General features: G+C 44.1%; 2 protein-coding genes across 2 annotated transcripts; one reads left to right on the forward strand and one right to left on the reverse strand.

Moving 5' to 3' along the window:
• Window positions 1-10105: 10105 nt before the first annotated feature.
• LOC128827431 (scale keratin-like) lies at window positions 10106-10648 on the reverse strand. Its single transcript, XM_054011293.1, has one exon. The coding sequence runs from the start codon at window positions 10646-10648 to the stop codon at window positions 10106-10108; it is 543 nt and encodes a 180-aa protein (XP_053867268.1).
• Window positions 10649-19085: 8437 nt separating this feature from the next.
• On the forward strand, window positions 19086-20271 carry LOC128827432 (scale keratin-like). The gene is made up of 2 exons (XM_054011295.1): window positions 19086-19099; window positions 19745-20271. Exon 2 carries the CDS (start codon window positions 19765-19767, stop codon window positions 20269-20271), a length of 507 nt encoding a protein of 168 aa, XP_053867270.1. The 5' UTR covers window positions 19086-19099; window positions 19745-19764.
• The last annotated feature ends 5431 nt before the right edge of the window (window positions 20272-25702 follow it).

Genomic DNA, 25702 nt, shown 5'->3' on the forward strand with positions numbered 1-25702 from the left:
ATTCTTAGCCACCATCCTAAGCAAACCTTTGATCCCTTCTCACTCTCTTTTTCTACCTCCCCAAACACTAAAAGCCTTCTCCATTTCTTCGGGTCCTGCCTATGAAATACTATTCACCTGTAAAGTCTTCATTAATGACCTTTCCTGGAGATCCCCTCGGCTTTGACTTGACCTTCTCTTCTCCTCTCCTCTCCTCCGATCCTCTCTTTCTTGAATCTCCTGCGCTGCAGTTCCTAACCCTCCTCCTAACAGATTGAAACACTAATACAGATACTGCCTAGCTCCTACACAGCAACTTCCTTTTTCACTGCTCCATGCAGTCATTAACAGTGTGAAGTAGGTTGTTATTACCGCTGTGTTATAGAAAGGGAAGTGGAGACATGGAGGCAAAGTGACTTGCCCAAGGTCTTTTGGCACGTCAGTTGAAGAGCTGGGCCTAGACCTCAGGCACTCCTAGCTGTTGTTCATTTGACTAGTTATAATTTTAATTCCAGTATCTCCTAGATGCCACAACTGAAGTCAAGGCCCGTTGTGCCAGGCACCGTACAAGCAGAAACTAGGAGGAACCTCCTGTCTTGTACTGATAAACCAAACAGACAAGATGGATAATATATATATATATAGAGAGAGAGAGAGAGAGACCTATCTCATAGAACTGGAAGGGACCTTGAAAGGTCATTGAGTCTAGCCCCCTGCCTTCACTAGCAGAACCAAGTACTGATTTTTACCCCAGATCCCTAAGTGCCCCCCTCAAGGATTAAACTCACAACTCTGGGTTTAGCAGGCCAATGCTCAAACTACTGAGCTATCCCTCCCCATAAAGTGTGGGAAGAAGAATTATTATACCCTTTTTGTAGCCAGAGATCAGAGGCACATGTTGATTCATGGCTAGGTTTGCAGTACAGTTAAGGGGCTTGTATAGTTACAGAAGATCGTGCAGTTCCCAAAGGTTCGATAGGTACAGCTATGGAAATTGTGGGCCATGTTAAACCCGGAAGGATATCCCCAGAACAAAGGACAATCAGGAGACAGAGCTGCTATCGACTTCAGTTAAGTCCTGGGTGCTCAGCATTTCTGAAGGCCATTGCCCATACGGTAATTCATGAATCTGCATCTTGCTTTGAGTGCTCAGTACTTGAGAGAAACTGACATGTACCTATTTTGCCTACGTTCTGTTTTACATTTGATTAATGACCTAATGACTTTGCAGCCTACTTCCCTGCCTCTGTTGGGCTTCCTTCTATCTAACAGTGAATGGAGGGAAGCAAGTAACTTGAAAAGGTTGCAAATGGGACTTGATTGTCAAACTCTACAGCTGCAACAAAGAAAGGAGAGCCTGTTGTATGAACTGCAGCACCGTGGAGTGGGTGATTTGTAGTAGCTCTGATTGAAACCCTGAAAAGATGCACTTTATACCCTGCAAAGCTTAATTCTACAAGCGTACAGTCCGCTTCTCATTCACATTACAATTCTGCTGCATAGTACTGGCTTTTGGGGGTTTCCTTCCTTCTTCATTTTTTATGTACAAAAGATTCTGGGTGAAATTCACCCGGTGTCGAGGGACATCACCCGACCTATACACTACTAAAGTCCAAGTCAGCCCTGCAAGGAGCAGAGAATCAGGCCCCAGTTCTGCTCAGTAGCATTGGGCAGATGCACTGAACAGGACTGATTTTCATCCTAGTTATTAACATTTCAGCACTGATGCTGCTGAGTAAGAAGTCCCCTTCCTGCGAGATCAGGTTACATCATCTTCTAGCTAGAGAGAAACAGAAGGATAGAAATGAAGTAAGAAATAAGGTTGTTCAACTTAAACATCTTTCCCAGGTCTAAATAATATTTGCTTGAATCTCTGAAATAATAATCCTCCGCTAATCATGTAACGCATCTTTCCGCCTCTTTCCAAATAATTTGAATGCAGCACGAGTGCTATTCTCCTTGGCAAAATCTAAGATATTTATTTAGTTGGGTTGTGAAATTCCTCTGACTGACACTCCCTTTAAATACGATAAACACTTTGCCTCTTTCCACAACCCATCATTAAAAAAAGAGCAACTAGAGCCTTGTTTCCGTAAAAAGTTACATGCATGCTCCATGTTAAGCATGTAACTTCTCCAGTTGAATGCACTGTGACTATTCACGTTAACGCTAAGCACCTGTGTACGTCTTTTCAAGACTGAGCGCCAAGTTTTAACAAATAAAAGCAAATTTTATTTGTTAAAAGAACCTCTGCCACATTATACTTCATGGCCTTTCAAATGTGGAGGGCAGCAAAACTCAAACGTCTTACAGGAAGTAAAAGATTCGCGTAATATCTGCTGCAGCACTCTCCCACCGGACCTTACTTCTGCCCCCCAGGGAGACGGCAATAGAAGCCCTGGAGATGGAAACGTTCTTTTCGTTCAGCAAAGTGCTGTGTCAGCATCCTAGTTGCTTCGTTAATCAGGGCGAATTTACAGCTGGCCTGCACAGCTCCAACTGTCACCTCCAGAGGGCGGTGTTCCACTAGGGATGCTAAGAAGAAAACGCAGCATAAGAGAACTATTCCCTATTTTACCAGTTCCTCAAACATCCCCAGTGCCCAGCAGAACGCCGCATCTACGCTGCACACATACTCCCGGTCCGGTCTGCTGCAGTACAATGCCAATGAGCATTAGAAAGAGCTTTAGAAAGAGGTTGGCAGGGTGGTTTCCCACTGGGATTTATTAGAACAAGGAAGAACGGGCGAAGGGAGTTGTTAAGTCTTTCGGGGGCTGTCTTGATCAGGAAAAGGGGTTGAGATTAGCGCAGGTTTAGCTAGCATCTTCCTCGTCTAGATGAGGCCTACGAATTCGACACACAGGCCGCTTCTGAATTCTGTTGCTGTTCTCCGCTTGCTCACAGAGAATGCAGTCCTGCCATCGGTCAAAGGGACCCACTCGGGTAGTGCTTTCAGAGCTAAAGTGAGGCGGGAGTGTGTCGCTGTTACGCCACTTTGAATTTGGCCTTTAAATGGAAAAATGGCAGGAGTCTCACCCCCCTTCGAAGGGAGTGCCCGCGTGTGCACTAGTTTGTCCGGTTCGGATTAGCCTGCTTGCTGCTTTAGAGATCCAGACCGCAAGTCTAATTACAATTACTTTTCTATCACGTGGTCACGGTGCAGCACACGGGACGGTACTACATGACCTCTCACAAGGTCCCTGGCATTTCTACGGCTGTATATAATATTTAGACCAGGGAAATAGATTCAAGTTGAAAGTCAGTTGTTTATTTTCATTCTAGCTGAAATATGTAAACCAACCGCCTGTGCTGATTGTCTTCTTACTTATGGACTGGAGTGGGACTGGTGCAGTGCATAGGGCTGGTCCTGACCATCGGCAGAGGGGAGAATTTCACCCAGAGTGTTTTGGAGAGAAAGAAGGGAGGAGAAAGGAAAACCAGAAGGCCAACACTATGATGCAGAATATCATGGGCGACGGGTATCAAAGGCCAGGGCAGGCTAAGCCTCCCCTGACCCAGGCTGCGGCCCTACCTATGTTCCCCCCAAGGCCCTGCCCTGCCTCCCCCTCTACTCTGAAGTTGGTGGGGGCTCAGCTCCAGGGCCATACTCGGGCCAGCCGGGGTCAGTTCGGCCCAGCGCTGGAGGCCAGCAGCTTGGCCCGGTGCTGGGGCCAGCCTGGCACTGTGGGGGCTGGCGGCTCGGCCCAGTACTGGGGTTAACCTGGCGCTGGGGGTGGCCAGCAGCTCGACCTGGCGCTGGGGCCAGCCGGTGTGGCTGAGGCAGATGGGCCGGGACTCCTTTGGCCATGGGGGAGTGTGTGTGTTGTGACTTCTCTGGCTGCAGGTGGGAGGTGTGTCGGGGGAGGGGGGGCTCCTCTGGACGTGGGGCAAGGTCTTGGGGCTCCAGCAAGTGGAGGGAGGGAGGGAGGGGGGCTTGGGCAGAAGGGACGGGGCCAGCGGGCTAGCCTCTCCAAAAGGGGGCCTCACCTGCCACCCATGCAGAATATTGAGAACGAGAAGTGGAGCACACACTTGCAGAATGCAATAATGCAGAGTAAAAAGAATATATTTTCAGGGTCACAATAAGAGCTACAGCGAATCACCAGCTCCACGGCGATGCATTTGACACCAGATGTTCTGCTCTCTTGTTTCCTGGCTGTACAGTTTCACAATCACGTCCCAGGTAAAGCGACTTGTTTTAGCCCATTCAGCATCCGGTAGCACAAACCTCAATAAGAGCACAAGGCTACGCTGCAAAAACCATTCGATCCTAAACCTATGGAAACAGGGGACATGAAGAAGACCTAGACAGGCCTGATGTGTAGCAGCGCTGAACATCCACGGGACCCCGCGGAGTTCAAATGGCATTGTGGGCACTCGTCCGTATGCTCAGCCCATGAATCTGTATCTGGTGCAGTTTCCCTGAACTATCACAGGGACCTTAGAGAGAATGGATGATCTTCTAGCTTAGGCCATTAATATAAGATATGTGGAGATATACCTATCTCATAGAGCTGGAAGGGATCCTGAAAGGTCAGCAAGTCCCTCCCCCTGCCTGCCCGCCTGCCCCATAGTCCCTAAGTGGCCCTCTCAAGGATTAAACTCACAACGCTGGGTTTAGCAGGCCAATGTTCAAACCACTGAGCTAACCCACCCCCCCCAGTAAATATTTATTTACCATGAATTGGGACACAGAGAATCTGAGCTCTGTGTCCCAATTCAAGGCCTGTGGGACCTTGGGAAAATCAGTAGGGGCCAGATTTTCAGAAGCGCTCAGCACTCCGTGTGCTTAACTTTATGGAAGATCTTGCCCTTCATCTCCCCATTCATCACCTCCCCATGTGTAAAGTGGGGCAAATAATCCTTTCTTCCTCCCTCTTGCCTGGTTAGTTTGTTAACTCTCCAATATGAGAACAGTCTCAGAACCCGGGCTTCTATAGCAAGCTGCCTCAGGGGCTCAAGATCTCAGTGGAGGCATCGGGGCAATATGAGAGTTGAAGTTGTAGCTAACAATACTATTAGCCATCAGGTGTGCCTGAGTTCTAGCTCCCGCTTTTCCAGTGAAATGGCCTTGAGCATCTCAGTTAGGCTCTGTGCCTCAGTGATCACTTTATTAGATAATGAGATAATAACTACCTACTTCTTGTGGGTATTGTGAGAATTAATGGTTTCATGAAGCAGGGAAACAGTAAATTGCTGTTATTAAGATGATAGCTTTCTTCTTAGCGTCTCAAGCTGTAAAAAGGATTAGGAGCTGCAGGGAAAAGGATCAGGAAGGCGAGGTGGAGGGATGGGGATGGTGCAATCTTAAAGCAGTGAGATCTCCACTAAAAGTCATCAGTGAAGGATTTACAGAAGTGCAGAAAACACTTCAAACATGCAAGTCACGACAGAGAAAGAACTGGAGTACATTGCAGCCTTTGGAGCAGGTGACTGATTGTAGCCCTCCTTGAAAAAACGGCAAACCTTATTCTTTCTCTTCTGTGTTATTTTGCTCTGCGAGCATGGGCACCACTTCTCATTTACGTGGAAATTCTGTTGCACCATAGTACCAGTCTTTTGGTTTTCCTTTCTCCTGCTGTCCTTATTTAAACACCAGCTAATGAAATTCATCCCGACATAGGGAGCATGCACCAGCCCTTCCCACTTCTCAAGCCCCACTCAAGTAAGAGGAGAACCAGGCCTCCAAAGTTGTCAACAGAACTGGTCTTTTTCACCCTTATTACCTGTATTTCCCAAGGAGGGTTCAGACTCAGACTTCTTGGGCGGAAGGGCTAATACCTCTTCTCTAAAGCCACTTACAGAAAACATGAGAGCTGCCTGTAATATAGTTACGAGTCTCATATGTCCAGCTGTTTGTTTGAGCGCTATTATATTGTTTGCTAAGTGACTACCAAAGAGCTCATTTCTAGGAGTGCTGGCTCACTGGGCTGGACAGCAGACAACCGCTTCAGATCACAGACTTAGCTAGCTTCTTCCTCCTTTAGACAAGGCCTAAGACACAAACGTCATTTCTAAACTTTCTGGCAGTTTTGCACAGGCTCAGGAAGAAGACATTGCTAAAATCTCTCGTAGGGACTCCTTGGAGCATTTCTCTAAGTGGGCAGAGTTAAGGTTATGTGGGAGTGTATGAATTTGAGAGCACTTTTCATTTTCTCTTGACACAGAAATATTACTGGAGCTTTTCCCTTCCTGTAAGGGAGCTCCTGGGTACTCAGAGTAGCACGCTTGCTGCTTTAGAGATCCAGAATGAAAATGTAAGAACTTTTCAATTATTAGATTTTACAAGTGGATCTGTTTGCCACAGTCTTGATGCGTTATGGGGCAGGCCTATGATGTAAGTATTATATTGATACTGCCCACAGATTTTTGCCTGGATATAGTTAAATATATATATATATATATATATATATATTAAATTTGGTCCCTTGTGAGGGGAAGGAGGGCAGCTGAATCTCAGGGTGCACTAGACCAAAAGTGGGGAACCTTCTTTGTGTCAGGGGCCCTTGACCCACCAAAAAAAAAACAATGGAGGGCCACACACGTTCAACTCACCTGCCAGAGGGGACGCAGAGGCCTGAGGCTCCCCCACCCCCACCCCGCCGCGGTGGGGCGAGCTGGTGCTTGCGGCTCCAGCCCCACGGGTGTGAATCCCCGAGCCTCGGTGCTCCCCTGCCCCATGGGGCTGGAACTGCAAGCGCCGACTTGACCCGCTGCAGGGGAAAGCCCCGAGCATCTGTGTCCCCCTACCAGAGTGGAAAGTATGTGGCCTGTGGGCTGGATGAAAATGACCACGAAGTTCCCCACCACTGCCCTGGACCAATTAAAATAAACTTAATTCACTGACTCTACCCACCCCACCCCACCCCACCATAAATGCCACAGTCATTTAAAGAGACAAGGTGGGTGAGGTAATATCTTTTATTGGACCAACTTCTGTTGGTCAGAGAGATAAGCTTTCAACCTTACACGGTGCTCTTCTTCTAGTTTGGGAAACCTACTCAGAGTGTCACAGGTAAGCTTCCCAGACCTGAAGAAGAGCTCCCTGTAGCTCGAAAACTTGTCTCTCTCCCCAACAGAAGTTGGTCCAACAAAAGATATTATTTAACCCGTCTTGTCTGTCTAATATCTTGGGACTGAACACCACTACCATGACACTGCACACAGAAATTTAAAGAGAATCCGAGTAAGCATATGGAATTTAGAGGTGATTTACGTCAGCTGAGCATATGACCCATCAACTTTAAAAGGGAAAATTTAGGAAAACAAAAGCAAAGCTACTTTATAATGAAAATTTAAATCTCCCCAAATTCCCAGGCCATAAAGCACAACCTGATTCAGGAAATGACATAACAGACCTTTGCTCTTAAAGTATAAGAGCATATTTTAAAACGACACTCCAAATTGGGGCATCCCACTCAAGTAACATACTGCTGACATCATAGTAATAGAAGCCCATTCATGTATAAAATATCAGAGAGTGTTTGTGACTCAAATTAAAATCTGTTCTTCTGAGAACGCCTCACCATATCCTACCCGAGTGCTATTGCCCAAGGGGATAAGCACAAAGATTTCAATTTCATAAACAAACCACTAGAATGCAAACAACCGGCAGAGGAAAATGAGTGTTGACTTTTCAGTGGAACTATGGTGGAAGCTGTTGAATTTGAATTTGAACCACTCTTTGTCATGACCGGCAGACCCCATGGTCAAAATGGCTAACCAGTCGGAAACACCGTCTTCCCGCCCAGGTCATGGCTGGACATGTGGTTCACTGGAGAGCCACTTGCCACGATATAGACCAGGTTAGAGTCACCACTGGGATATTCCCTGCTAGTGAGTTTTTCAGACCTAAGTCTGCAGAGGTGTGAGATTTATACCCCTCCCTCCTCACCCCTCCCTTCCTCAAACACCGAATCAATTTACACCCCCTTCCAAAATTACATATGCTCTAAAATTGTGACAAAATGTATTGAAACGTGGAAACCTGAACACAATTTGGCTTGACCCAAAAGTTGGTCCTTTTTTTTGAGGAAAAAACCCCACTATAGTTAGTGAACATCTCAACAACAACACACATTCCACAGCTGTATCCCAATGCAGCATCCCGAGTATAAAATCACCTGTTTACCCTAAATCCTATCACTGCATAGGTGCATCAATCCGCATTTCTGATAAATCAACATTGGATCACATCATTTGACTATGGGATGAAATACTAGAAATTGTTGCAATCCAGTTTATGGACACATGAGAACAAACGCTGACAAGAGATTACTTTAACTTATTTCCAGAGGATAGGAGTCCTAGCCACTGGAAATTTCACTGAAGCTGAAATGTGAAAAATTCCCCAGTTTTCTGCACCTCAAGCCATTCATTTACATGTGCACAAAGTAAATTGAAAGTGCATGTAATATACAAGATTTGTAGTATTTGAAACACATTTTGCACTGTGGTCAATGACTGCGCCCTAGCTGGTTTCTAACCTCCGTCTGTCACTATAAACGCCAAAGAAAGAGAAAAGAGGAGAGGAATTTTATTTTATTTTATGCAAACTCAGACCACCAACTTGCAGGAACTTACGCAGCTGCTAACCTTGAACCATTTCAAGAGCCTCTTAAGTTCAAACACACAAATCACATGTTTAAAGTGAAGGATGTGCATTGATTTTCCAGAAACAGAGCCTTAGAAGATTTTGTGAGAGGTGAAACAAGCCATGTTTTAGAACTTATTAATGAACTGGAGGAAATGTATGAGTCTACTAAAAGAATCTTTCAGATTTTTTTCCAAGGAGAGTAGCACTCACACACACTTAAAAGTTATACTCAGTTAGGGAAAAGATATATTAAAGTATAAGAGGAGGGTCATTATTTTTGAGCCCCATGTATAAAATATTTAGAACAGGGAAATATATTAAAGTTGAAAGGCATTTCTTTCTTTCCATCCGATCCTTTTGTTAATATGTAGCTAGACCAGTGGTCCCCAAACTTTTCAGGATCATACACCCCCTGACTCCTGTCCATGGCCGCCGACCTGGAGCCAGGCCCGGGAGTGGGGATGCGGCTCCTGGGGTTTGGGGATGAGGACAGGGTAAGGGGGCTGAGGCTGGGGTGGCACCTGGGGGTGGGGTGGGCCCAGGAATGGAGTGGCGACCGGGGCCAAGGGTGGGGCCAGGGCCAGCAGCGGGGGTGGAGCCGTGGCCGGAGGCAGAGGCTGGGCACAGAACTAAGACTGCAGCTGGGGGCGGGGTAGGAGCAGAACTCAGAGTGGGGCTAAGTGGCACTCCTTCCCTGTCCCCTGTGGGGGCTGGCCCAGGCTCCACTGCACCCCCCCCTCCAGAATGTTCCTCCATATCCCCCTAGTGGGGAGTGCCCCACAGTCTGGGGACCTCTGAGTTAGACGGTGTTGTAACGATATCTCTGCAGGAAGGAAAACTCCCATTCAATAGCACCAGTAGTGAAATGTGTAACGAGGGAAATTCCCTCCGGTTCAGAGGACCTGCCCAGTTCTATTGACCAATTAATGTATCTGATTCACTTCTTACTTATGAGCTTGAGTGGGACTGATGCAGTACATAGGGCTAGTCCTGAACATCTGCACAGGGGAGAGTTTCACCCAGAGTGTTTTGGAGAGAAAGAAGGGAGGGGAAAGGAAAACCAGAAGGCCAATACTATGATGCAGCATAATTTTTAATGGGAATGAACAGTGCAGTTGGCACTTACAGAATGAATTAATGCAGAGTACAAAGAATGTATTTTCAGGGTTACAATAAGAGCTACAACCAGTGACCGGCTCCAAGGTGATGCATTTCACACAAGCTATTCTGCTCTCTTTCTTGAAGCTGTAGAGTTTGACAGTCATGTCCAGTCTTAAACCATTTTTTTTTCTCCTCAGCATCAAATAGGACAAAGCACAATATAAGCATGAGACTAAACTGCAAAACAATATAGACCATCAAGCTAAGATAACATGTAACAAGAGGAAAGCATAGATAGGCCTGATTTATACAGTCGACAAACAGCCAAAACCCCCACTGATTTTGAGTACTGTTGTAGTTGAGTGGTGAATCTCTCTCGTCTCTTTCATTTCCTGGTTGTTTCTTCTTCCGTGGTTCGTTCTTCTGGGTTTAACATGGGCCACAGCTTCCACGGCGGGAAGAATAGCACCTCCCACCATATCTCCTCCCATACCCGCATAAGCCACCATAGCCACCCCCGTATCCACCACCATAACCACATAAGCCCCCATAACCATATGAGCCTCCATAACCGCTTAAGCCCCCATAACCATATGAGCCTCCATAACCGCTTAAGCCCCCATAACCATATGAGCCTCCATAACCGCTTAAGCCCCCATAACCATAACCACCCTCTAAAGCACCCCCATATCCACTACCATAACCAATTGGGCCACCCAAAGCACCACCCCCAAATGAGCCCCTAGCTCCATAGGGTAGAGCTGGTAAGGTGCTTCCCACTAGGCTGTGTTGAGGGGAAGTAGAGAGAATTGGTCCTGGGAATAGCACAGTAACTGGTGGTGGATAGACCACTGCTGTTGAATCTGCACACGAGGTGATACACGGCTCATTGCGGGCAACAACACATGGATCTGGGCATATGTCAGGATAACACGGGCTGGGTCGGTAAGACAGGTCTTTGCAGGAAGACATTTTTTGTGACGTTCGTAAACCTGAAACACACAGAAGGGAGCAGAGGAAACATAACACACTGTTGACAATGGAATAGGAGACTCACCACTGGTGTTATATGGTAATGTGGGCTATGTAGATCCCTTTTTGCAGGCTTCCTATCTGGGTATTCTCATAGATATCCACACCTACCAGCCAAGCCCCCAGTATTGCTGACATAGCTGCCCTCAGCTGTCTTTTCCGTGAGGTCCGAACTGGTAGGTGCACACTGAGAATACCTACCCGATTGGAACCCACAAGTAAAATAGAAAAGTGAATGCCTTCTCTCAGGATCTTCCTGGGACTAAAGAGGAAGTTAGATGTCTTAGTCTCTCTCAGGGTTTGGTTTCAGGAGATTCAAGGATAGGTTTCCAGTACAGCTAGGATTAGTGAGTGCTGAGCCCTTTTGAGATTCTGGTTCCATTGGACTTGCCCAAGATCGCACAGGAAATCTGTGCCAGAGACAAGTCCCAAAGCAGATTTTCTGAGGCCCTATTTGTGCCATGGCCACATGACCTTCCGTTCCCACCAGCCCCTGAAAGAACAGTAAAAAACACTAATTCCTAACCCACAATAGAGAATTTTTCCATCATGGCTGGCTGCCATTTTCAAACCATTTTAGATAATTATGGAGATGCAGTAAATTATTCAAGTGTTGTTGTTAAACCACTTTAACATAGGATCTAGACCCCTCAGATGGTCTAAATCATCATCCTTACCCTTCACTCAAATGTGCTACTTTGACTTGCACCAGCCAAAGATCTGGATCTAAAATCGTGAGTTGTACCAGTAAAAAGTTAAATATTGCCGTATTGCATCAGGTCAGTGGTCCATCTCACCCAGGATATTATCTCTAGTAATGTGCAGCATCACAAGCCTCAGTTTAAGGTATAAGAATCCTGAAGTTGCCCACTATGGAGTAAACTGCCCTTAAAGTGACTTTCTGCCCAACACACCTAAAGCAGAGGCTAGCTTTGTCCTGAAGGAGACTACATATATATATATATATATATATATATATATATATATATACTCTGAGTTGTTTCTATATCTATAACTATATCTGAAAAAGAACCGTAGAACTGCTTTCAGTCATTATATTTGAAATCTAATCTCCATAGTTTTATGGAAACGGTAGAGACGGATCATCACCCGGGTAAACCTTTGTGACTCCAATGAAGTCAGCTGTAGATCTGGCGATGTGTATTCATAGATAAAGAGTCAGAGTAGTGAGGACTATTATCAAAGTAGACGGAGGCTGAGATTGCTCATAATTCTGCAAGGAATTTCCACCTCCAATCTCAAATTATAATTTTTGGGAATTGGGTCCAAATCCCATATGTCGATTTGAAAATCCCAACCAGATATTTTGAAAAGACAGCCTCTACCAATACCTGCAATTGACTAGCTACAGAAAGACTCCTATGCAAAGAAAGATGCCCCCGTCCCAACATTTCTAAAATCACATCATATTAGAGCAGGATTTAGTTCCAAGTTAAAACATTCACTAAAGCAACAATTGGATCAATTGGCGCCAACTAGACTTACCAAGCTCACCAAGGAGAAGGGGTCGAGAGAAGTGGATAGAAGAACCTAGAGTTGCAGGCACTTTTATACACCTTCTTAGCCAATGGGAAGGATAGTAGACACCCTCCATGCACTCGGACCATGTCATTAACCCAATAAACTATTTTCTTGAATGCGCAACTCCTCTAATTATTGTAGTGGCTTTGATCATGGTTAATGATGACTATTCAATTCACAGACCCACATAGGATGACATGCATGATGCTACTGGCAGTTCCCTTTCATCTTGAATCTTTATGGTCCTGATATCTTCATGTTATCATCCCACTGACTTTCTTGGTGTCAACATGGGACTAAATCTAGCTCCGTTTCTTTAATTCTGCTTTGAATAACTTCAGAGTATGAGGGTGACTCAGAGGTGTATCACTAGCACAATCTGCTGTCATGCACAGGATTCCATGTTAGTTCTTTGTATCCAGACTAGTATCTAATTAGCGGCAAGGTGGAGTTTACCCTTGGCACTCCTTGGAGGATAGGAGGTATTTCTTAGCGTGCTTGGAATACCTATCCATAACTATTCACTATGTGTTTGTGCCAACATGCTTTTGAAATCCATGGATGTCTTTCCAATCAATGCAATGGCCTTCAAACCAGGCCTATGGGTTACAATACTCTCCTGGATTCACAACCAATACATGATGTATGAACAATTTCAATACCTGCTAAGCCTTCAAAGTAGAGCTGAAGCAATGTCAAAATGGTCCATATTCTTTTGTGTTCTAGCTGTGCCGAGAGATAACACTCAGTCTAATGCGCTTAGACATTCCAGGCTGAAGACATGATCAGTGCTTTAGAATCAAGGACTCAGGTGATGAACAAAATTGAATACACAAGCCTTGCTTACTGTAGTTATTTCCCTGAGTTGCATGAAAAAGTGGCAGTAGATGAAAGGAAGGAGTGCAGTGTTGTTTAAAGGTTTAGGATTAAAATCTTGGAACTGCACCTGCATTCATAACCTAACAAGTCAGTGTTGTTCTTCAGGGGCGATGTTCCTGACAAAGCCTGGGAAAAATACCATGAGAGATGGAAATAACTTAGTCTACTTAGTCATGGGGAACCCGCGGGGGCATGGTTGAGGAATGAGCTTCCAGGAGAAATAAGACTAATCAAGAATCTGACCTACCTTAGTACAGGATGCAATTTCCTTCTCTTTTAGAAATCAACACCACCATCCTCAGAATGTTTTTTTAACTGCTATGTACCTCCCTAGAATAGTTACCTATTACCAGGGAAGCAGGAAGAACAAAAGACTCTATGAAGCTTACTAGAGAAATCTCTTTGGATATCCAGGCACATAGAAATTGCTCAGTAGTTCCTCTGGTCCTATATCTTTTGTGCAATAATACCCAGAAGCACCTCTGTCAGAGAAGTTCACCTAGGAAAGGTTTAGCTACTGTGTTAGTAGGCACTGTGCAACATTCTCGTATGGATAAGTAGATTGGAATCTCCCCAGAATGAGTAATTTATGATCACCACCCTTTTCCCATATGGGGAGATGAAAGAGGGGGAGGTTATCAATTTACCCAAGTTCACTTGTGGTTAAACACAAGTCCCTAATGATATTGGTGTCCAACATCACCCACCTTGTTATTCCCAGTTTTCCAAAATGCTCAGTTCCTACTCAGTTCCCTGCCTCAAGCAGGCATCAGAAATCACCAGTCACTTTTGAAATTCTTGGCTTTTGGGTCTTAATGTTTTCTCATTTGACACCGGAGCTTTCAAGTAGAGTCAGCAGAGCCTGCTAAAAAAACGTACAGACATGCCTAAAGAATTGAGGATGCTTTTCCTACAAAGAAAAAAAGAATACACAGAACAGTTAGAGCTGGAATGCCTAGCAACATATTACTTGAAAGAGAGAGCCAGATTTCCAGCTCGTGTAAACTGCAGAAATGTGATATGGGTTGATTCCAGACTCCCAGGACTGTAGGTCCCTTCACAGCTAAGTTCCTAAGCATGGTAGAATCAGGGGTGGCTCCAGGCACCAGCACACCAAGTGTGTGCCTGGGGCGGCAAGCCGCGGGGGGTGGCGTGCCGGTCGCCGTGAGGGCGGCAATCAGGGAGCCTTTGGCAGCATGCCTGTGGGAGGTCCACTGGTCCCGCGGCTTCGGCGGCAATTCGGCAGCGGGTACGCTGAAGGCATGGGACTGGCGGACCTCCCGCAGGCATGCCGCCAAATCCGCATTACCAACGGACCTCCCGCAGGCGCGACACTGAAAGCCGCCTGACTGCCGTGTTTGGGGCAGCAAAAAACATGGAGCCGCCCCTGGGTAGAATGAAATTAACCCTAGAGTAGTGGGCCAGCCTAGGGATCTCCGCTCCGCTTCAATTGCCTTTAGCAGTACTTTGAATGTTTAAGAGGAATCTAAATGGGGCATAGTCTTTTTGCTGTCCCTGTCTGTAGGAGATGATTGCAACCTTTAGGGCCTTATTTGAAGGAAACTCAACTTACTGGAAATATGGCCTTGAATTTCAGTGGGCTTGGGATCAGGGCCTATTCTAAATAGCAGCAGGTGGGCATAAAATCATGCAGAATAAAGTCTCCCCACCTATCTAGTGAGATCTCAGAGTAAATTCCAAATTAGATACCATACTGGATTTGAAGAACTAACTGGGACTCTTGCGCATGGCATGAGTTAGAATTATAATCCTAAACAGTGATCATAACATTTTCCAGTAATGGGAGGAATTATTTGTGCAAAATATTTTGTTTTGTAATTGACCAGCACTTCCTGCACTCAGGGTGTCTCATAGCCTGATGGTGGGCTAAAACTGCATACAAATATGCTCCCAACTCAGCGTTCTGCTAATCACTTCTCTTGACTTATTATCACAGGTGAACTGGGTAAATCTGATTTAATTCAATCGCTTTATAAATATGTCAACGTTGCTGTACTGATAGTTTAACTTCTGACTGATTCTTGCAGAGAACTTTGTGATTCTTGGCATGGTTAAGGGTTTTTTTCTCCATAAAAGTTTCTTTTTACTTAGTAAGTTGCAGGCATTGGTGGACTTGGTATTTAAAAATATAAAACAGCTAATTTCAAAGCCACACAGCCTATCGAGAGCACTAATTCTGCTTAATTTTACATGAGAATTGGGCATTCGTATCCTTAGAGAAGAATAAAAAATCTCAGGCTAAAGCTACTTTGATATTTGACAACATTACTCTGTGTACGTGCAAACATACTTGGCTAACTCATGTGAGTCAACATATTTACTCCAGCTTAGGGTCTCACCCTACTATTTCCATTTAACTATGGTGATTGTCTTTCATATTTATTCAAGTATAATTAGAGAGAGCCTGACAAAGAGATTTTCTAACATTGGGGTGTAATGAAGAAAATTTGAAGAAGAAAAAGAAGAAATGGCATTTTCTTCTATATTGGACACCTTTGTCCTTCTTCATAATTTTTCTGAGGTTTCTGTTTCTTTATTCTAGAAGAGACAGAAGACTAAAGGACATGGACAAGTGGTTGAATCAAGTCTGGAAATTTCTTAATTCATATGAGTATAAATTGCAATTTAAGATCCACACTCTCAGCTGATATAAGCTGGTGTAGCCCCATTGAAGGAAAGTCAACTATGAAGGTTTGCATAAGTTGAGTGATCTCTTTTCACAAAAGAACATTTTTTGTTTATTCATTAGCATCAATTGCTGACACAGATGAATTAGAAACTGAGGTACTGGATTCTGACTCTGCACAGGGCTGGTTTGCATTCTGAGATTCAGTCCTAACAAAAGCACTGGCATGAGTAACACTGTCTCCACCCTGCTCCATGTTATAATTGTCCACATTAATTTCAAAGTTCCATATGTCTGCGATAGCAATATTCTAAATCTGCCATGTGCTTACTTTTTACAGCCAGGGATTTAACCTAAATATTGTCATTGGATTTCATTCTGCTGTGGGTTTTACCAGAAAATTTCAAGGGAACTGTAGGACGTCGATCTCAAAAGAGAATAACAAACGCCACAATGAAGCCTAGAGAACTGAACAACAGATGGGGACCTTAGAGAGGATGAATGATCTTGTGGATAAGGCCATGCAGGGACTGAGAGAGAGAAAATCTGAGTTCCATTTTACTAGCTTTGCTGCTCATAGTCGGTGGGACATTGGACAAGTCAGTTGGGGCCAGATGTTCAGAAGAGCTCAACACTCAGTGTGCTTACCGGTATTGAAAGCCTTGCCCTTCATCTCCCTCTTCATCACCTTCCTGTCGGTAAAACGGGAATGATAAACCTTCCTTCCACCCTTTCTGTCATGTCTAGTTGGTTCATCAACTCTTTGAGATGGGGACTGTCTCAGACGCTGGGCTAGCAGCACGATGGAGCCCTGAACTATTAGGAATTAGATGTGCCTGAGTTTGCTAATCTTTCCACCAGAGTGGCCTTGGGCAACTCAGTTAGGCTCTGGGCATCAGTGATCCCTTTCTTAGGTAAGAAGATAATAACTACCTGTTTCATATGGGTGTTGTGAGAACAGCTGGTCTCATAAAACAGCGAAACCATCAATTGCTATGAAAGAGATTGGCACCTTTTTATTAGTGTCTGAAGCTGTACATGCAAGGATTAGGAGCTATCGGGGACGAGGAGCAGGAAACAGGGATATTCTCTCAATTCCACAGAGCTGGGAGATGTATATCCATCCCATCTCCCCAGTTCAAGTCCCGAATAAACATGCACCCCTACATGTGCTCCAAAATTATATCAAAATGTACTGGAACATGTGCCATGCAAGGAAAACATAATCGTGATGTCAACATCACAACCACGTACATTCAGCAGGTATATGCCAGTACAATCTCCTGAGAATTAAACCAATTGCTTGCCCTAAATTTTGCTCATCAGCACATGGGCGCGTCAAGCCAAATGTTCAGGTCATGCCAAATTGTGTTTGGATTTCCACCCATTCCAACTTTTCTGCAACAGGAATACAGACGACATAATCCTTTGCGCCTACTAAAGTTGAAACAAAGGGGATAGGGAAGTGTGGGAGCTCAAAATCAGGCACCCAATAACACTAGTTCCTTTAGAAAATTATGGTTAAATAGATAGCTTGGAGAGACTAAAGGCTTGGTTTTGCCCTGCCTCTGGTACAAGACACAGGTCAGAATTCTGTTCTTCTTTTCGCTTGTAGAAACCCAGCGTAGCTAATTTGACCTCTGCAGAGTAACTCCAGACTTACACCAGTTTAAGATGAAAATTTACCCCTCATGAGCTTGAGGGGTGATCCTGTTTTTGAGAGTGAAATCCCTCGGCAAAGTGGCTGGAAATTGAGGCGGCTTCACTAGGAGCAGAGACCTTTTTATGGAACTCTCCCCCATATTACCCTGCTATAAGACTGCATTGTACACGGCTGTCAACTGAGACCTCTGATGGAAATGCAGGGCAAACGGTTGGTTCAACTGATTTTTTGCATGGACCTCAGGATCCACATGTTCAGGGAATGCATGTTCAAATAGAACTGAAGGGCCTAATTATTCACTGCCTCGAACCTAGCGTTGTCCTTTACATTAGTGCAATGAGGGTGTACAAATGGTACCATATCAGAGCCCGAGAGCTCCACCAGGAGTAAATCCAAAAAGGCAGCAGAGATTCAACATTGCAGATTTTGTAGCTTTTGTTATCTCGAGCCATGGTAGCTCCAATTCACTGTAAAAAATGATGGTCATTTGAGGTACTGTGTGTCGAGCAACATCAAAAGACATTAGACTCCATTCCTGAAGACTCATTTGGTGTGTTTGTGACAGTGGGCTTCGTTTCCATCTCTCATGTGATTCCTTCGGGCTTTGTCAGGCGCATTAACCCAAAAGAACAGCACGGTCTTGTTAGGGCCTGGATGGAGATGCAATTCCAAGATCTTAATCCCAAGCCTTTCTACAACACTGCACTCCTTCCTTTCACTTACTGACACTCTTTGCTGCAACTCCGGGAAATGTCTGCAATAAGTAGACTTTGTGTGTTCTATTTTGATCGTCACTTGAGTCCTTGACTCTAAACCACTGATCACTTAACTGCACTTCTCTTCAGACAGGAATGCCTAAACCCATTAGGCTGAATGTCATCTCTGGGCACAGGTAGAACATAAAAAAATATTCAATATTTTGGTCCTGCTTCAGCTCTACTTTGAAGGCTTATCAGGTATTGAAGTCGTTCATAGGTCTTATATTGGCCACGAATCCAGGAGAGTATTGTAATCCAGAAGGCCTAGTTTGAAGGCCATTGCATTGATTGGAAAGACATCCATTGATTTGAAAAGCATGTTGTCACAAACACATAGTGAATAGTTATGGGTAGGTATTCCAAGCATGCTAAGTAATACCTCCGATCCTCCAAGGAGTTCCAAGGGTAAACTCCACCTTGCCGCTAATTAGATACTAGTCCGGATATAAAGAACTAACATGGAATACTGTGCGTGACAGCAGATTGTACCAGTGATACACCCCTGAGTCACCCACATAGTCTGAGATTATTCAAAGAAGAATTAAAGAAATGGAGCTAGATTTAGTCCCATGTTGACACCAAGAAATCCATTGGAATGATACCATGATGATATCAGGCCCATAAAGATTCAAGATAAAAGAGAACCACAAGTAGTAGCATGCATGTCATCCTATGTGGGTCTGTGAATTGAATAGTCATCATTAACCATGATCAAAGCCGTTACAATAATTAGAGGAGTTGTGCATTCAAGAGAATAGTTTATTGGGTTAATGACAAGGTCTGAGTGCATAAAGGGAGTTTACTATCCTTCCCATTGGCTAAGAAGGTGTATAAAAGTGCCTGCAACTCCAAGTTGTTCTATCCACTTCTCTTGACTTCTTCTTGACTTGTTGCTGAACTTGGTAAGTCTCTCTGGGTCCGACTGCTGCAAATTGTTGCTTTATTGATAGTTTTGAATTTTGAACTAAGTGCTGTGTGGTATGATTTTACAAGTGTTGGGACAGGAGGCATCTTTCTTTGCATAGGAGACTTTCTGTAGCTAGTCAGTCGTAGATGTTTGCACATGCTGACTTTAAAAATATCTGGTTGGGATTTTCAAATCTACATATGGGATTGGGACCCCTGTTCCCAATAATTATAATTTGGAATTGGACATGGAAATGTGTTAGACAATTATGAAAAATCTCAGCCTTAGATAATAGACTGCATTATTCTGACACTTTATGTGTAAATACACATTTCCAGCGCTTTGGGTGATTTCTCTGGAATCACAATGGGTTGCCTGGGCTGATGATCTGACCCTACTGTTTCCATTAAACCATGGAGGGAAGATTTATAAAAATAAATAAATAATAAATAAATGGAGATATCCTATCTCCTAGAACTGGAAGGGACCTTGAAAGGTCATGGAGTCCAGCCCCCTACCTTCACTAGCAGGGCCAAGTACTGATTTTGCCCCAGATCCCTATTATTTGAAATATAACTATTGAACAGCCGCTCTACCTAAAGCATGTTAAGTTTCCTCTGCTCCCTTCTGTGTGTTTCAGGCTTACGACCATCACAAAAAATGTCTTCCTGCAAAGACCTGTCTTGCCGACCCAGCCCGTGTTATCCTGACATATGCCCAGATCCATGTGTTGTTGCCCGCAATGAGCCATGTATCACCTCGTGTGCAGATTCAACAGCAGTGGTCTATCCACCACCAGTTTCCGTGCTGTTCCCAGGACCAATTCTCTCTTCTTGTCCTCAACACAGCCTAGTGGGAAGCACCTTACCAGCTCTACCCTACCGAGCTGGGGGCTCATTTGGGGGTGGTGCTTTGGGTGGCCCAATTGGTTATGGTAGTGGATATGGGGGTGCTTTAGAGGGTGGTTATGGTTATGGGGGCTTAAGCAGTTATGGAGGCTCATATGGTTATGGGGGCTTAAGCGGTTATGGAGGCTCATATGGTTATGGGGGCTTATGTGGTTATGGTGGAGGATACGGGGGTGGCTATGGTGGCTTATGCGGGTATGGGAGGAGATATGGTGGGAGGTGCTATTCTTCCCGCCGTGGAAGCTGTGGCCCATGTTAAACCCAGAAGAAAGAACCACGGAAGAAGAAACAACCAGGACATGGAAGAGAAGAGAGAGATTCACCATTCAACTTATGAAAAATCAGAGCCTACAGCTCCACTCGAAATCAGTGGGGGCTGTGGGTGTTCATTGCCTATATAATCCAGGGCTCTGTATGGCTTCTTCTCGTTATATGTTACCTTTTCTTTATGGTGTAGTGGTTTTGCAGTTTACTCTTACGCTCATATTATGCTTTGTCCTTTTTGATGCTGATCAGTCTACCACAAGTAGCTTAATCTCGTGGAAAATGTGAGATGATTTTCCCACTGCCTGGCTGGCTGCAAGACGGCAGAACAGATTGTGTGACATGCATCACTCTGCAGCTGGTGATGGGTTGTAGCTCTCTTTGTAACCCTGAAAATACAATTTCTGTACTCTGCATTAATTCATTCTGTAAGTGCAAACTCTGATGCCCGTTCCCATTAAAAATGATGCTGCATCATATTATCGGACTTCTGGTTTTCCTTTCCCCTCCATTCTTTCTTTCCAAAGCACTCTGGGTGAAATTCCCCCCCCCCCCCCCTGTGCAGATAATCCACACAAGCTCTATGCACTATATCAATCCCACTCATGCCCATAAGAAAGAAGAGAATCAGTACATGAATTGGCCAATAGAACTGTGTAGGTTCTCTGCACAGGAGGGAATTACTCCCTTGTTACACTTGTCTCTCATAGATTGGGAATAAATAAATGACTCTCAAAAAGACTATATTTCCCTCTTCGCAAATACTCTGATGTTAGTATTGCTGACACAGAAAGCGTCTTTGTTTACACTGGAGACTTTCTGTAGCAAGTCAATTGTGGGTATTGGCACATGCCATCTTTAAAAATATCTGGTTGGGATTTTCAAATCCACATAAGGGTTGGGACCCCAGTTCCTAATAAGTATAATTGTGGTTTGGAAATGCTTTAGACTATTATGAAAAATCTCAGCCTGAGACTACTTGGATAATAGACTGCACAACTCTGACTCTCTATGTGTAACTACACATTGCCAGCTCCTGGGGTGACTTCACTGGAATCACAATGGGTTACCTGGGCTGCTGATCTGACCCTGCTGTTTCCATAAAACGGTGGAGATCAGGTTTGAACAGCATCTCTACTGTCCTAGTCAGGTTAGCAGATCGAGCTTCTAGGTATAGAAGAAACTCAGAGTTTGGAAGGGATATGTATGTGCTGAACTTCAGGGCAAAGCTAACCTCTGCTTTAGGTGGATTAGGAATAAAGTCACCTTAAGGGCAGTTTACTCCATAGTGGACAACTTCAGGATTCTTATACCTTAAACTGAGGCATGTGATGCTGCACATTACTAGCGATAATATCCTGGGTGAGATGGACCACTGACCTGATGCAATATGTAGTTTCTTACTGTTACAACTCGCCATTTTAGGTCTAGGTCTTTGGCTGGTGCAAGTCAAAGTAGCACATTTGAGTGAAAGGTAAGTATGATGGTTTAGACCCTGTGTTAAACTGGTTTAACAAGAACATGTGAATAATCTACTACATCTCCATGCTATTCTGTGCTAGAATTATCTAAATGGTTTGAAAATCGCAGGCATCCATGATGGAAATATTATCTATTGTGGGTTTAGTAATGAGACTTGATGATTTTTACTCATCCTCAAGGGCTTGATGGGAATGGAAGTTCATGTGGACATGGCACAAATAGGGCCTCCAAAAATCTGATTTGGGACCTGTTCTCTGGCACAGATTTCCTGTGTGATCTTGGGTGACTCCAATAGTAACAGAATCTCAAAGAGGCTCAGCATTTGCTAATTTTATCAAGCCTTTAATTTCCTGAAACCAAATCCACGGAGAGACTAAGACATCTAACTTTCCCTTTACTCCCAGGCAGATCCTGAGAGTAGGCATTCACTTTCCTATTTTACCTGTGGGTCCCAATCCAGTAGCTATTCTCAGTGTGCACCTACCAGTTTGGACCTCACAGAAAAGACAGCTAAGAGCAACTATGTCAGCAATACTGGGAGCTGGCTGGTTGGTGTGGATGTGTATAAGAATACCCAGATATGTAGCCTGCAAAAAGGGACCTACATAGCCCACATTACCATATAACACCAACGGTGATTCTCCTATTCCATTGTCAACAGCGTGTTATGTTTCCTCTGTTCCCTATTCTTCCCACTTTGGAAGCTGTGGCCCATGTTAAACCCAGAAGAAAGATCCACGGAACAAGAAACAAGGAAATGACAGACAAGATAGAGATTCACCACTCAGCTAATGGAAAGTAAGACCCTACCACTCCACTTGAAATCAGGGGGGCTGTGGGTGTTCATCATCTGTATAAATCAGGCCTGTCTGTGGCTTCTTCTTTTTATATGTTACCTTTGCTTTATGGTCTAGTGGTTTTGCAGTTTAGTCTTATGCTCATATTGTGCTGTGTCCTGTTTGATGCTGAATGGTCTACCATAAGTGACTTAATTTGGTTGGAAACTTGACATGATTTTCAAACTCTGCACCTGCAAGAAAGAGAACAGAACATCTTGCGTGAAATACTGCATTTTTTATTGCATTGGTGACTGGTTGTAGCTTTTATTGTAATCCGGAAAATACATTCTCTGTACTCTGCATTAATTCATTCTGTGAGTGTAAACTCTGCTGCTCAGTCCCATTAAAAGTTTATGCTGCATCATAGTATCGGCCTTCTGGTTTTCCTTTCCCTAGCAGTCTTTCTTTCCAATGAACTCCGGGTGAAATTCTCCCCTGTGCAGATGGCCTGTACCAACCCTATGCACTAATCAGTCCCACTCATGCCCATAATTAAGAAGAGCATCGGGTACATTAACTGGTTAATATAATTGTGTAGGTCTTCTGTGAACGTAAAGGGGAGGGATTACTCTCTTGTTACACATGACTTTCAACTTGAATGTGTTGCTCTGCCCTTAATAGTATACGGAAACATAGAACCCTCGAAATATAGGGCTGATGGATGTTTGACTAACCTGTTCTTAAACCTCTAGTGACACGGATTCCAGAACCTCCCTTGAAAGCCTAAATCAAGCCTAAAATTATGCTGATATCTAACCTAAATCTGCCTTCTTGTAATTAAGCAAATTATACCTTATCCTACCTTTAGTGGGCATGGAGACCAATTGATCACCATCCTCTGTACAAGAGCCCTGAACATACATAACAGCCGCCCTCAGTTTTTGGTTTCTCAAGACTAAACAAGCCCAGTTTTCTTTAGCCTTTCCTCATAGCGTCAGTCTAACCCTTTCATCATCTCTGTAAATCTCTTCTAGATTATCTCCAGCTGATCCACATTTTTCCCACTAAAGTGTGTCACCCAGAACTGGACACATTACTCCAGAGGTTGGCAACCTTTCAGAAGTGGTGTGCCGAGTCTTCATTTATTCACTCTAATTTAAGGTTCCGCGTGCCAGTAATACATTTTAACGTTTTTAGAAGGTCTCTTTTTATAAGTCTATAATATAAAACTAGACTATTGTTGTATGTAAAGTAAATAAAGTTTTTAAAATAAGAAGCTTCATTTAAAATTAAATTAAAATGCAGAGTCCCCTGGACCGATGGCCAGGACCCGGGCAGTGTGAGTGCCACTGAAAATCAGCTCGTGTGCCTTTGGCATGCATGCCATAGGTTGCCTACCTCTGCATTATTCCATGTGAGGCCTCACTGGTGCCGATGAGAGTAGCACTGTTTTTTTTCTAAGTATAAGACTTTGCACTTGTCTTTATTGAATTTCATCTTGTTGATTTCAGACCAATTCTCCGATTTGTCAAGGTGATTTTGAATTCAAATCCTGCCCTTCAAAATTCTTACACCACCTCCCAGTTGGGTGTCATTCTCAAATTGTAAAAGTATATTTTCTACAACATTACCAAAGTCATTAATGAAATTAATAGTATGGGACCGAGGACAATCTTCTGAGGGACCCTTTAAGACTGGACTTTCAACCAGTTATGCACACACTTTTTAGAAATTTCATCTTGACCATAAGTTGCTAATAAAGAGATAGGCAGCTGTTTGTTAGTGTCTGAAATGTAAACAGAAGGATTAGGAGCTATAGGGGAGAAGGGCCAGGAAACAGGGATATTTTCTGTGGTGAGCCTTTCAGTCCCACACACATCTCAGTTCCACAGAGCTGGGAGATATATGTCCCTCCAATCTTTGCACCTCAAATACAGAATACATGTACATCCCTTCAAAAACTACATATGCAGCAAAATTATGAGAAAATGTACCAGGACATACAAAACAAAATAATGATATAATCATCACAACAATGTAAATTTGGCACATGTATCCAAAGCCCCATCCCTGCCAGTTAGAGCTGGACAATTTGCTTCTTAAGTATGGGACTTTGCACTTGTCTTTACTGAATTTCAGTTTGTTGATTTCAGACCCTTTCTGTGATTTATCAAGGTGACTTGGAATTGAAATCCTGCCCTCCAAAGTGCTTGCAACCCCTCTCAAAGTGGTGTCATTCACTAACTGTCTAAGTCTACTCTCCACACCGTTACCCAAGTCATTAATGAAAATATCGCATGGTACAGGAACAGGACAACCTCCTACATATCCCTGCTACATATGACCTCCCACATAGAAAGAAAAAGCATTGATAACTAGTCTTTAAGTCCGGGCTTTCTACCAGTTAGGCACCCACATTTTAGAAATTTCATCTCAACCTTAAGTTGCTAATAAAGAGATAGGCAGCCTTTCTGTTCATGTCTGAAGCTGTAACCGGAAGGATTAGGAGCAATAGGGGAGAAGGACCAAGAAACAGGGATATTTTCTGTGGTGAATCTTTCAGTCCCACCCACATCTCAATTCCAGACAGCTGGGAGACATATGTCCCTCCCATCATTCCACCTCAAATACTGAATATGTGTGAGCCCCTTCAAAAACTACATATGCAGCAAAATTATGAGAAAATGTACCATGGCATACAAAACAATAGTGATATGATCATCACAACAATGGAAATTCAGCACGTATATCTCCAGCTAAATCTTGCCAACTGCTTGCCCTAAATCAGGTGCACCAGCACACGGGTGCACCAAGCCAACGTTTCATGTCAAAATGTGTTTGGGTTTCCACACATTCCAACTTTTTCTGCAATAGGAAGAAAGACTGAATTGCCCTTTGCTCCTTTCTAAGCTGAACCAAAGGGGCCAAAGAGGTGCGAAGCTACATCCCAGCCAAACAGAGGTCTCCTCAGAGCCAGAGGAGAGACTCGAGCCATAACCCAGGGCCAAGCTGGCTGTAATGGATTGGGAGGGTCAAGAATCCTATACCATCCAGGGTAAAGGAATCCAACCTCGTTGGCCAACACCTGATGCGGGACAGTATTAGAGAGCCACGGGGGGAAATACTGAGTCAGTGTTGCATATGAGGAGACTGAAGAGAGGGAAT

Source organism: Malaclemys terrapin, chromosome 21 (genome assembly GCF_027887155.1).
Source record: "Malaclemys terrapin pileata isolate rMalTer1 chromosome 21, rMalTer1.hap1, whole genome shotgun sequence".
NCBI classification, from domain to species: Eukaryota; Metazoa; Chordata; order Testudines; family Emydidae; genus Malaclemys; species Malaclemys terrapin.

Excerpts from the sequence above, each read along its gene's own strand:
- LOC128827431 (XM_054011293.1), bottom strand. The coding sequence starts at position 10,648 with ATGTCTTCCTGCAAAGACCTGTCTTACCGACCCAGCCCGTGTTATCCT.
- LOC128827432 (XM_054011295.1), top strand. The coding sequence starts at position 19,765 with ATGTCTTCCTGCAAAGACCTGTCTTGCCGACCCAGCCCGTGTTATCCT.